This window comes from Aptenodytes forsteri, unplaced genomic scaffold, assembly GCF_000699145.1.
Source record: "Aptenodytes forsteri isolate BGI_AS27 unplaced genomic scaffold, ASM69914v1 Scaffold16, whole genome shotgun sequence".
NCBI classification, from domain to species: Eukaryota; Metazoa; Chordata; class Aves; order Sphenisciformes; family Spheniscidae; genus Aptenodytes; species Aptenodytes forsteri.
Window position 1 is genome coordinate 598,853 of NW_008794753.1, and position 12,112 is coordinate 610,964.

A 12,112-nucleotide genomic window follows, 5' to 3' on the forward strand; every position below is an offset into this window, starting at 1 on the left:
CCGCCGTGAGTGCTAGCCGGGGGTGAAGCGGAGGATGGCCCGCTGGTTGCGGTCCGCCATTTTGGGTGCGGTGCGGGTGGCCGCCATTTTGCGTGTGGTGCGGGAGGCAGCCATTTTGTATGCGGCGCGGTGCGGGGCGTCCGCCATTTTGCGTGCGGCGCTGCCACCGTCCTTTAGCGCGGGCTGAGGGCGGCGCTCTCCCCCTGTTGCAGAGGCGCGGGTGAGGGTGATGGCACGATTCTCGCCGGAGTGCGCCGTGGTGCTGCTGGAGCACCTGGACACGCCAGTGACACGGTACCTGCTGAGCCACCTGCAGCTGTCGCGGCTCTTCGAGCCCCAGGTGAGACCCAGAAGGCATCGTGATGCCCGCTCCGCCCTGGGCAGCAGCCTTCCCCAAAACAGGCCTTGTGCAGAGTGAGAGGTGGCTGCCCTGCTTAGCATGCCTGTCAGTGTCCAGCAACACAGCTACAAGGCCTTATGCACACCTCTCAAGCATTTTTCCACTCTTGTCTAGAAAAAGGAAGAACCCAGCTTCACGCCGGAAGATGCGGTTCTGGCATCTGTTGGCATCGTGAAGCGTAGCCCTGACCGTGGGCTACTGGTGTCGGAGAGCATGTTCCTGGCTTTGGAGGAGCTGATCCAAGCATGCTGTGGTGAGTGGCGTGCGCTTGGTGAGGTTGGGGGCTTTAGTAGCTTCATTCATGAGGCTTTTCATGAGTTAAAGTTAGGGAGAGTGTACCCTGTGACAGGCGCTGATTGAGGGTCATGTTTTTCTCCTAAATAGTGGGAGTCTTGAGCTCGTGCATCACCTCGAGTGGGTTTGTGCCTCTGCTGCCAGACAGGCAGCTTGCTGCAGTAAAGGCACTTCCCAGTCTGACATCAGAACTCTCGTTTTGCTCTCTTTTGTAGCAGGTAGAAAAAACACTCCCTTACTTATCCAGCAACATCTAAAATACTGTGAGCAATTGGAGGTCATACGTGCTGGGTTTTAGTGCTAGGGCTTGCTTCTCACTTCAAGAGCCTGGTACACTGAGTACACTGGTACTCTTAATGTGCTTCTCTTTAACGGATTTTTTTCTGTTTAACTAAAGTACATTCTAGTTAGATCACAGAGTCTGTAGGTTTTTGGGGGCTTTTTTTTTTTTTTTTTTAACAAATTTATGTAAACAGGGCACACCGGAATAACTGACAGCATTGGTCCATTTCAGAGTATGTTTGTTTTTCCAGCGGAAGATGAAGGTGTCCCTGTGGTTCTGGTGTGTGGCCCAAAAAACACTGGGAAATCTACATTTAACAGATACCTAATTAATCTGTTACTGAATCGGTGAGTCTTTCCATGTTCTACAAGTTTTTAAGTACTGCATGGGATTTAGGAGAAGGAACAAAAACTGCCTGCCAAGATTCTCAGAAAAACTGTTATGACTGGAAGGTGGCTTATCTTTTAAAAACAAACAAACAAACAAAAATCCAGAAAAATAGGCATTCTTGTCTTGGGTTCCTTTCAGAAAAGTTGACTACTGAAACATTTCTATTGACATACTACTAAATTGCTGTCTTGGAGTATGTGAACTAATTGAGCACCGAGCAGTTAGGGTTCAGTAAGGAATTGGGAGTTATAACACTTAAAAATACACAGTAAGTTATAATTTGTTAGGGTCTTTGAAGATTCTTGGCAGAGCTAGGTGTAGAAGCTTATTCTCCTGACCACTGCATGCTTAAAATAAAGACGATAAAGTTTATGAATCTCAAATGGCTGGTCTCAGGGTACCCAGTTAATGAGGGAGAGCGGTACGCTGATTGGTACCACCTCCGATTATCGTTCTAGCTACTTCTTTTAGGGCTGGATGGGTATAGGAACTATTGTAATATAATACTGAACTGTAGGTGAGCCTTTTACGTTCTCACTTAATACTCCCTCAGGTGGGGGAAGGAGAGAGACAAGTGGTGGTTTGATTGTGTTCAAGAATTTAATTTTGATGACCTGGAACAAAATCAGATTGTGCTCCTGATGTGTTCCAGGTCGTGTCCCGTTTCTTTTTTTAGTGGACGCTAATATACGGGCTTCTTTCACTGCAGCCTTCCCTCGGTTGAATATATGGAATGTGACATAGGTCAAACTGAATTTACGCCTCCTGGATGCGTGTCTTTAAGTAACATAACAGAGCCAATTCTTGGTACGTGTTTTGCTGTTTTCTGCAGTTGCCAGAAACCTGTTTCATTTCCAGAAGGTGCTTTCTGAGTAGAGGCTGTACTTCAGGGGAAGTTGCCACATCTGTCAAAGGTGCATATAGAAAATGAAACAAAGGCTGTAAAAGTTTCCTTGCTAGGGGCATCTAAGCTTCATGTGAAAAATCTCACTAAGTAACATGGAGCTATTCTCCCTGCTTGTTTTTTCTGTTTTAAAGAGAGGAGAAGATAGTTGTTTATAAGGTGGTGGAACAGGCTGTGGCATGTCAAAGTGGATTTTCAGCCTTTCAGATTTGAAGGGTCTCTTTGGGAAAGTCTTTCCCAGTTTTTAGTATCAGTAGATAAAACTAGCCTCAGAAGTACAAAGTGGATCCACATAGGCTGGGGGCTGTTGTTACGAGGGTAAAAAAAATAGAGCCAGAGAAATTGCTGGTATTTGTGGGTTTGGGTCGCTGTCTAAAAAGGAAATGGCCAGACTGGTTTACTTCTTGGATAGTCTATCATAGAAGATTGTTGTTTTAAAATTCACAAATGTGTAACCAGTGATTTAAAACAAACAAGAAAAGAACCCAAACCCCCAAACAAACAAAACTACTAGCATGGAGTCTTGCAAGTGCCAGAAAAGTTTCACCATAGGTGCAGGCTGTACAAGAAGGACTGTTAGCATGTGAAAAGAGGACAGATTTCGGAAGGGATTGCATGTAGGCGCTACAAGGATGGGAGTTTTTTGATTTGACTTACTGAAACCACTAGAGGTTTGCTGCTTGCTTTTTCAGGTCCACCATTCACTCATCAGCAAATGCCACGTAAGATGGTATATTACGGACAGACTAGTTGTGAGCAGGACACGGAAAGATACCTTGATGTCGTGAAGTATGTGTTCAGCTCCTACAAGAAGGAAGTGCCTTTAGTCATCAATACCATGGGCTGGGTGAAAGGTAAACAGGATAAATCTGTTCTCAAGAGGTAGTGCGGAAGGAAGGTAATAATCGTAGCAGTACACCGTAATGCTTTCTAGAGAGTCCGGAACCAGAAAATACAGCTTACCCCCCTCGAGCCAGTACTGGTCTTCCGTAACAGTGTTCCGACCTGTTTATGTAGTGGCAGCAATCGTGTTTTCTCTGCTCCCTAAAGGTGAGGGGTTGCTGCTTCTGATTGATATCATTCGGCTGTTGTCACCCAGTCACGTTGTTCAGATGGATGTGTACGACTGGAAAGCCATGGCTCCGCTCACCCCAGAGCACATTCATCTCACTCCTGGCCTGTACACCAAAGGCAAACAGCAAGCCAAATGCAAGCAGATGGGTATGAGTGGAGCGGAGAACTGGAAGCCCTCTGAAGGGGAGGGAGATGCATCGGCTCCCGAGTATAAGTTGCTGTACGTCCATCCAGAGTTCCCTCGAGCAGGAGTTGCAGGTGAAGCGTAAGTAGAAAGTTTAGTGGTTAGTGGGCTTAACAAAATCACCCGTAGTCCTGACGGTAAAGGCTCTTGCTTTGCTTTGGCCTCGAGAGCTCCAGTAAATTGGTCAGAGCTTATTAGTTTACTTATTGGGGGTTATGTTTGGGTTTTGTTTGAGTTTTCTGGGTATTTTCTTTGGGGGAGGTTTGTATAGGATGGGGGTTTTTTAAGTTGGGGGGCGGGGGTGGGGGGTGTTGTTCCTCCCTACTCTACTTCCGATGACTACTGCTAGTTACTTTTACACTGGGCATGACTTCCACTTGGAATCACTGAATATTATGTCTCCTTTTTTTTTCTAATTGGGAGGTTTCTTACCCATTTCTTACAGAGCTAGATGATGATCACATTATTTCTTAATTTCTCTGATACTATGAGCATCTCTGAAATGTTTATTTTCCTGGACCTTGGGTCTTTGTTGCCAATTTTAAGTGCTTTTTTTGACTCAGCCTTCACTAATGAGCTATTTAAGAAAACAGATGTATTACTCTCTCGCAACTGACTGAAAGGTGTGTGGATATCAGGGTTGGAGAAGGGAGCCATTATCTAATAACAACTTTGTTAAAAACAAAACAAAACAAAAACCAACAAAACCAAACACCACCCTTGTTAATTAATGCCTTTTTAAAGTTGAAACAGTGCCCTAAATCCTATGATCCCTTAGCGGTAATAAAAACATAGCTCTAAATTTTCTTCAGCGGTAGAGGTTTTAAAAACTAAACTTGTGTGAAATGGCGGCTAATACTGCATGGTGTACTTCGGAATGTCCGGGGTATCTGGTTTGAATTGCTGTGTGAGGCTGTGCTGCCTTTCCCTGATTTGTTGTGGTTATTTTTCCAGGCGAGTGCATAGCAGCATCTTGCGTGACATGTCCATACTGGGTTACCTGGGTCAGCTGCAGTCCCCAGACATAGGAGCGGTGCTTCCACTGCACAGTCTTGTGCCATATCAGGTAAATGAGCATTTTTTTAAAGGCTTGGAGATGTTGCAGAGAGCCCAGTTTGTAGCAATTGACAGTTCTGCTTGTACTGCAAATGTTTTTCGGAAGAGGGAAAAACGCTCTGTAATCTGCAAAAAGATAATGACTTTATTTAGCGCATCGAGAAGTGCAGTTTTTGTTGAGATGTCAGTGTGGCACGTGTGTGGTAGGTGTGGGTTGGGAGCTTTCAGGTTTTGTGTCTTACCTCTGAACTCAAACTAAATTGACGTTGAGCCGATGATACAGTTTTTTCTTCTTTTTTTACCCCCTCAGGTACCTTTCAGTGCTGTTGCACTCAGGGTTATTCACACCGATGTTGCTCCTACCAACATCATGTATGCAGTGAATGCCAGCTGGGTCGGGCTTTGCAGGATACCGGATGAAATCAGATGCCAAACCGATGGGCCAGTCTTGCTGACACAGACACCGGTCTGTGATTGCCTTGGCTTCGGTGAGCAAGCCCGGGAAACCTTGAGCTGTGTTCTCACCTGTCGTGCTTTGACAGATAGGTTGCAGAGTGACGGAATTGCCCGCTCTTTCAAAAACAACTGAAAAAGTGGGATGAGAGAAAAGAATAATCATGTATTGTCTTCTATTACCAGCTGTGCTTCAAGTCCTTTGGTTTTCATTAACTTGTGGTAACACTATGGGGAGTGTCACTGAGCGGCGCCTTTTGTGGCTGGCTTCTCTCACTTTCATAACTTGACAATTTACTTCCTTTCTGGATTCACATTCTCAAAAGCAGATTCCACACGGCTTATGCAAAATTCCTTTAGTTGTCTGCCAGTTTCCTTCTACGACTGGATTTAATATTACAGTTCTGAATTAGCGTTTGATACTGAGCTCCTCGAGTTTCTGTAGGGAGGTACCAATGAACAAGGGTGGGTGGTTTGGGAAGTTAGCTGTTCGTATGTATGCTGAGATAGTGGAAAAGCGGGATACAGCAATGCAGGTTTTTCTCAACGTGTCTCAAATCATTCTCTTGGTTCTAGAAGAGCCATTTATTCAGAGAGCTTCGGCTGCATCTGGTTACATAGTCTGAAATGATCGGGTGGAGTCAAGACTGAACTTTGCGTGTATTTTTTTTTTTCAGGAATTGTCCGAGGGGTTGAGATGGAGAAGAAGCTTTACCACATTCTGACACCAGTGCCTCCGGAGAACCTGAGACTCATAGTCTGAATGATCGGGTGGAGTCAAGACTGAACTTTGCGTGTATTTTTTTTTTCAGGAATTGTCCGAGGGGTTGAGATGGAGAAGAAGCTTTACCACATTCTGACACCAGTGCCTCCGGAGAACCTGAGACTAGTCAATTGTCTGCTCCTTGGAAATATTGCTATCCCAAACTGCGTTCTTGTGGGCCAGGTAGGAGCTGCATGGGAAGAGGGTGGAAGCTGGCTGAGCTTAGGCTGGCTCGCAGGTTTTCCATTTTCTTATTTCTGAGGCTTATGCGTGCCCAGGGATGTCTGGGCATTAGCAGATGGTTATCTCTCTAGGAAATTGTCCTTCATGCATAGAAACCAGGGAGAGGAGAATGTTCTTCTCGTGTTTCAGATACCAGAGTGGGGTTTGTCTGGTGATAGCTTGCTCCTTTCCACCAGTCAGCTCTGTCGGTCTGTGGAGGAAAGTGCTTCCTGTTCCCATTGAAGATACGAGTTCTTAAAGCTGTTTCTGGTTTTCTGTTTCCTCTCTTCAGCAAGGAGTTGAGGGAGAGATCCCCTATGTCACATCCGATTATAACTACAGCATCTTGGGGTCTGGGAAGCTGAAAAAGAAGAAGCATTTCAAGAGGAGGGAGTATGCGTTCGAGTGTGATTACGCCTAAAGCCTTGGTGACCTTGGATCGTGGGATTTGTTTTGTATGGAGACTGGCAAGAACCAGGTGTGGTCACAGAAGCCCTGGGCGCTACAGAGCTCTGAGAGACCCTGGACAGGTGTCCGGTGTAGATACTACAGCATGTCCATTTTTGATAATGTTTTATATTTTGGTGTTTTGTAATAAATATCTATTAAAAGCGTTGGTCTGGTTTGAATTTTTTCCTTGGCCTGCGTTGACTTGGACACGGTTGATACAAGCTGCGGGTGGTTACCATCGAAAGCACTCTCTGTCTTGCATCAGAAGCGGTTCTCCGTTTGAAGTCTAGCCTTCGATTAGCTCTGGGTTTCGGAGAACAGTCCGCGGTGGTGTGAGCATAACTGCACAGTAGCCATAACCCTGGGCTACTTGTGGTTTGGGGAAGAGCTCGTGCCGGTGGTTCTCTCCCTGGCACTGCAGCTGACCTGCGTCTTTGGGCGTTTTGCTTATCAAGGAGACGGGGGGCAGAAGGAGCAAGTTAGAAAATCCTCTCTCTCTCCCTGGGTGACCGCAGGTACAGCTGCTGGAGGGAGTCAGCTGCTCGCCGCTCGTCTCTGCTGTCACAGCTTGCCTTGGTGATGGCCCCACGCAGCCCTCTGCGGCTGGGGACGCTGCTTTATTCCGCCTCGTGGCGGGCTCTGGCCACGTACCCTGTTGCTATGGTTTAAGTTCAACGCCTTGAGCGCCGCTCTGGGTCTAGCTCGAATGTGTTGCCCGGCTCTGTCTAAATAGATTGTGCTATGGGTAGAGGCTAAAAGGGGATGAAAATGGGGAGGAATTTGTTACCCATGTGCTGCATGGAGCAGCGGGGTGCTTGGTCTTAACGTGACTCTCATTACCTGGTCTGCGCCCCACTGGGAAAGACAAGAGGAACTTTATCTTTTAGTTTTTTTTTTTTTCAGCTCTTTGTTGGGGCAGCGATTTGCTCCTGAATGATGAGGTTGGTGGGAGTCATGCAGAGGTGAGTGAGCATCTCGGGCCGAGTTGAGGACCTTTTCGGGAAAACTACTTCTGAATGGGTAATATTGGCACATCAGGCATTTAATGGATCCTCGACTGCAAAAATAACCTGGCTTCTGATGGTGGTTCCTGCTAATGTGGCATTGCTCTACCCGTGTCCCAAAAGCAGGGGGATGGTCCAGCCCTAAGGTCCGCAGCCACCCGAGATGGATGCCCATTCACATCCCCTGTGGCCAGATCTCTCCTGTGGAGGAAGGAGGGATGCAGTGCGCCACTTGGTGCCGGATCTTTTCGGCTGGTGGCTGCTGTGGGCGCAAGTAATCTGCGAAAAATGCTTTTATCTGGTTTGCGAGGAGATTTCCTAGCTCCAGCAACGTGTACCTGTAAACAAACATTAAATGGGATGACTAGCAGGGAGGGGACAGAGCTGGAGAGGAGCTGCAAGGGGCTGTGCAGCATTGCAGCCTTTTAAAGAGTTAAAGCTTTAACTTAATCCAGGCCTAATTATCCCCATCTGGCTGGGTCTGGCAGTGAAGGAAGGACTTGGCCGGCAACCTGGCCTCAACAGTGGCTAAAATAAATACAGGGGCCATCGTGCAGCCGTGGGGAAAATCCCGGGCAGGGCGAGGTGGGGGTTCAAGTCACGGGGGAGCAGGCGGAAAAGGTGCCAGGAAAGGTGAGACAGGCGAGCTGTGTGGGTGAAACGCCCGGCGCCGCAATCCCCCTGGGGCCAAGCATCCCCCTCAGTGCTGTCGCCAGTGCCCCAGCATCCACCCAGCCCAGCCGAGGGCGATGGACCCTGCGCTGGCCAGGTGGGGGTTCCCCCTTTGGAGCCGGGGGCCAAGCGAGTAACCCCCATGTGCCCGCACCAACCCTCAGGTGTCCATTTTCAGACCTTTCCTGGGGGGACCAAGCTGCCAGTGCCTGCTGGGGCCCAGAGGTGGATGGTGCAGCCTTGGGCAGGGGGGACTGTGCCGGCTCCCGGTGCTCACCACGGGTCTGCCCCGAGGGGGAGAGTGGCAACAGGGTGGTGGGGGCTTTGGAGTGTAAACCTTGACGTAGCATCCTGCCAGCAAGGGTGGGGGCACTTGGTACTGCGATCTATAGGAAATCGGTTACTTAGCACTTAAAGCATCAAGGATGTGCTAAATAAAGCAGGATGTTTGTTTTCTTTTTAATATGTTAGCATCTATTAACTTTGCAGCAATGATTTTTTTTTAATGTCTGGCTACCTTTTCTGGCAAAGGGCGCCTAGAAGCAGCAAAACTGTGGGGAGCATGTGGCACCTGCAGGAGAAGATGCTGTTAATGCCGATGAGTTTGGGGGCTGGGATGGTCTCAGCTCAGCTGATCGTTCTGCGCGGTGTTTTGGTTTTCCCCATTTTAAGGAGAGTTTTGCGTGGGGCAGGGCAAAGGTGCCATCCTTTGCTGCCTTTGCGGGTTTTAAGCCCTATCTGGTGCTTTCCCATTTTCTTGGATTTAGCAGGGGGGAAAACCCCCCTAAAGACCCCTGGCTTTCCCCGTGCAGGCTGGGGGCCCCCGATGTGCCCACGGGTGCGGGGGTGCAGCCAGGGCTCGGGGCGGCGCATTCCTGCCCCCCTCAAAAGCCGTCTGATGGCGGAGCCGCCGAACAGCCCCCTCTTCATGCCGATTATTTTAATCACAAGCGCGTCTTGTCTCAGCGGCCGAATGTCTTTCATAGACAGCGGAAAGTGAAATTTGTGCAATGTCTGTAGGAGGCTGAAGAAAGGCCCTTTGTGCGCCCCCCGCGCGGGTGCTGGGCAGCCTCCAGCAGCACCCTCTGCCGCCCCGCGGCTCCCAGCCGCCAGCATGAATGCGCCGCTTGTCCAGAGACCGGGACCCGCTCTTAAAGCCAGAGCTGGGCTCCCCCGGCTAGGCCCGCCGGTGGCCCCGGCGGGGCGGGCACGGCTCCGGGGGGGCCCCCCAGCCGCGACCCCAGGATGTTTCTGTACTGGAGGAAGCGGGGCGCCTATGAGCTGGAGGCTTTGCCCCCTGGGCTGGCCGGGCTGGAGTACGGGGCGGTGGAACGCTTCTCCTGGAGCTCCAGCCTGGACATCAGCGAGGAGCTCGGGGGTAGGTGGCTGGAGGAGCGCGGGGGGCCGGTGGGCTGTGGGCAGTTGTGCTTGGCCAAAAACCTCCAGCCCTGGCAACAAGGGTGAGGGGCTGGGAGAAGCTCCAGCCACAGTGGGGATGCCGCGGGGATGTGCTGGGGAATGCAATACGGATGCTGCAGTAAGGATGCTGCAGGTGCAGCTGGGGAGCACCAAGTAAACTGCCCCGTGCTGCTGGTACTGCTCCCTCCTAGCTCAGATGGATGTCTGAAACAGTGAGCTTCTGCAGCGCGCTCTGATGTAAGCGCAGTCTGGTTTCGAACTCCCAGCGTTTGCCATCACTGGGAGAGCTGGGCGTGATAACACAGCCGGCAGCAGCAGGAGGAGGAGGAAGAGGTGACTGGCCGGGGAGAGGAGCTGGTGGGGACAGGATCCCTCCTCTGGCCCCCAAAGTGTCTGGCGGGGACCGGGCACCCTCCTGCCTCTGCCAGAAACTGGGGCTCCCTCTGCATGCTCCCTGCTGAGGAGCTCCCACCCGGCACGCCTAAGGCCCTAGTGTGCGCGTGACCTGCTGCCAGGGTCAGCGTTTGGGAAAAGCCACGTGGCTCTGGCCGTGCCAGTGGCTGTGGCATGGGGCTGATCCCTGGCATTGCCAGCCACTCCGGCCGGCCTCGAGTTTTCAGTGAGCTTGGAAAACTTTCCCTTGGGTGCATGAAAGATTTTCTTATTTGTTTCCGTTATTATTCCCAATAGGTCAAGTGAAACGGTGGGGGGCGAGGGGCTGGCCCAGCCCGGCTGGTGCTGTGGGGTGGCTGCGGGGACAGAGCCTTCATTGTGCTCCTGCCGCGGGGGTAGTGTGGCAGCCCCAGCTCCCAGCCCTCTCCCGAGGGGTGGTGAGCCGAGCCCTGCTCGGCTGCTCCTGCGCTGTCATCCAGCAGCGCCCACCGTGCCGCGGCAGCCCCTGCTGGCATGGGCAGCCCTGCCTGCACCCGGGGTCGCCTCCTGGCCAGGAGCTGGGGCAGCCAGCACCGGTCCGGATTGACTCCCCTCTCTGGGCAGAAGCAGCAGCTTTTTTGGCGCTGCCCTAAAAGGCAGTTTTTCCCGCAGACTGAGTCTAACCCCAGCCTTGGCCATGGTCCCGCTCGGGCCAGCGTGGATGCTGTTTTTGTTGGCAGGAGGGATGTGGGAGAGGGGAGTGGCACAGTGGGGGAAGCCCCTGTGCCGGCTGCCCTGCTGCTGGGGCCGGCGTGGCCATGCTGTCCAGTGCAGCCATGCCACCTGGGCTCTCCTCATCCCCTGCACCGGCTCCATGCCTGGCAGGGCAGCTCCCCATCGGAGCATCCCTGCCCCGCAGCAGGGCTGCCCTGCAGGACAGTGTTCGTGCTGTTTTTTTGCCGCAAGCCATCCGGAGTCTGTTATTTTTAAATGATTAGACAAGACGCATAACAAAAGCCTTCAAAATAGGATTTGTCCCCAAGGCCGATTTAACTGTCAAAGCTTAACGTGGCTCCTAAGCCCCTTTGGGGGCTGGCAAGTGGCAGATTTAGCATTCCTGCTGCAGCCCCGGTCCGTGCCAGCCCCGCGAGAGCTGGGGCAGGTCTGTGTCCTGATCCTGCGACTTGGCGTGCTGGGCAGGAGGTGCCAGATCCTGATGCTGCAGGATGCACGGTGCCTTCCCCCAGCAGGGATGCAGTGCTGGCTCTTGGGCATGGGGTTTCATCCCCTTGGATAGGCCGCGGGGCAGGCAGGAGCAGGCAGGAGCAGGCAGGCCCAGCCTCGGCAGAGCCTGAGTGCTTTGCTAAGCTCTTAAACCCAGGGTTTGCAGTGTGGGAGCCTCAGCACGGCCCCCCTGTGCGGGCAGGGCTGGGAGCGGGGCTGGAGGGGCTTACCGTGGCACTGCGGCACTGACACCCCCCTCTCTCCCGCAGCCGAGCCGTGCCCACCAGAGGAGACAGTGCTGCGCTGCCAGAACCCTGACTGCACCGGCGAGAGGAAGGCGGCCAAGGTGGGTCCTGCGGGGTGGTGGGCAGCGCCGGGCAGCTGCCTTCTGCTGGCGCCTGGCGTCTGTCTTGTGGGTGAGAAGGGGCAGCTGGCAGCTCTGCCTGACCTGCCGCTCCCCAAAGTCCCCCTGGCATGGCCGGCAGCCCCCTGCCAGCCATGTCCCCCCAGCCCATGCTGGGCATGCATTCCCTGGTCACGTCGCGGTCCTGCCGGCATTTAACGGCATGGCGGCGGCTTGCCTGTTTCCCCTAGCTGGTGTGATTCTGGCTAATCCGCTCCAGCCCGTCTGTTCCCCTGCTTGCTAACATGGTGCTAGGGCGACTTAGGGTCCCTTCTCTCCCACTGGCTGGCTGGTTGCGGGACGGACTGGACCCACACACTGGCTCCCAGTGAGTCCCTGGGGTTCCCACGCCAGACTGTGGGCAGTGTCTTTCTGGCGCAGCAGGCAGGACAGCAGCTTGGCCGCGCCGGGAGGTGTGCTGCTGCACTTTGTTTGCACAGCTGGGGTGGCCGGGCCAGCGCCAGCAGGGGCACGCGTGGTGCTGGGCTGTAGCCGCCCCAGGGTGCAGCCGGGACCGCCAGGAGAGACACGCTAGGGCCACCCTG

The 12,112-nt window shown here is 52.4% G+C and overlaps 1 protein-coding gene across 1 annotated transcript; it reads left to right on the forward strand.

The window, feature by feature from the left end:
* Nucleotides 1-6,636, forward strand: NOL9 (nucleolar protein 9). Its single transcript, XM_009274106.2, has 11 exons — nucleotides 1-65; nucleotides 213-340; nucleotides 515-653; nucleotides 1,228-1,324; nucleotides 2,077-2,174; nucleotides 2,964-3,125; nucleotides 3,322-3,610; nucleotides 4,484-4,595; nucleotides 4,896-5,073; nucleotides 5,851-5,984; nucleotides 6,316-6,636. The coding sequence occupies exons 1-11, from the start codon at nucleotides 35-37 to the stop codon at nucleotides 6,442-6,444; spliced, it is 1,497 nt and encodes a 498-aa protein (XP_009272381.1). The 5' UTR covers nucleotides 1-34; the 3' UTR covers nucleotides 6,445-6,636.
* Nucleotides 6,637-12,112: the final 5,476 nt, after the last annotated feature.

Coding starts and splice junctions, on each gene's coding strand:
- NOL9 (XM_009274106.2), top strand. CDS start 35: ATGGCCCGCTGGTTGCGGTCCGCCATTTTGG. Junction 66..212: donor GTTGCGGTCCGCCATTTTGG/GTGCGGTGCGGG, acceptor CCCCTGTTGCAG/AGGCGCGGGTGAGGGTGATG. Junction 341..514: donor CGCGGCTCTTCGAGCCCCAG/GTGAGACCCAGA, acceptor ACTCTTGTCTAG/AAAAAGGAAGAACCCAGCTT.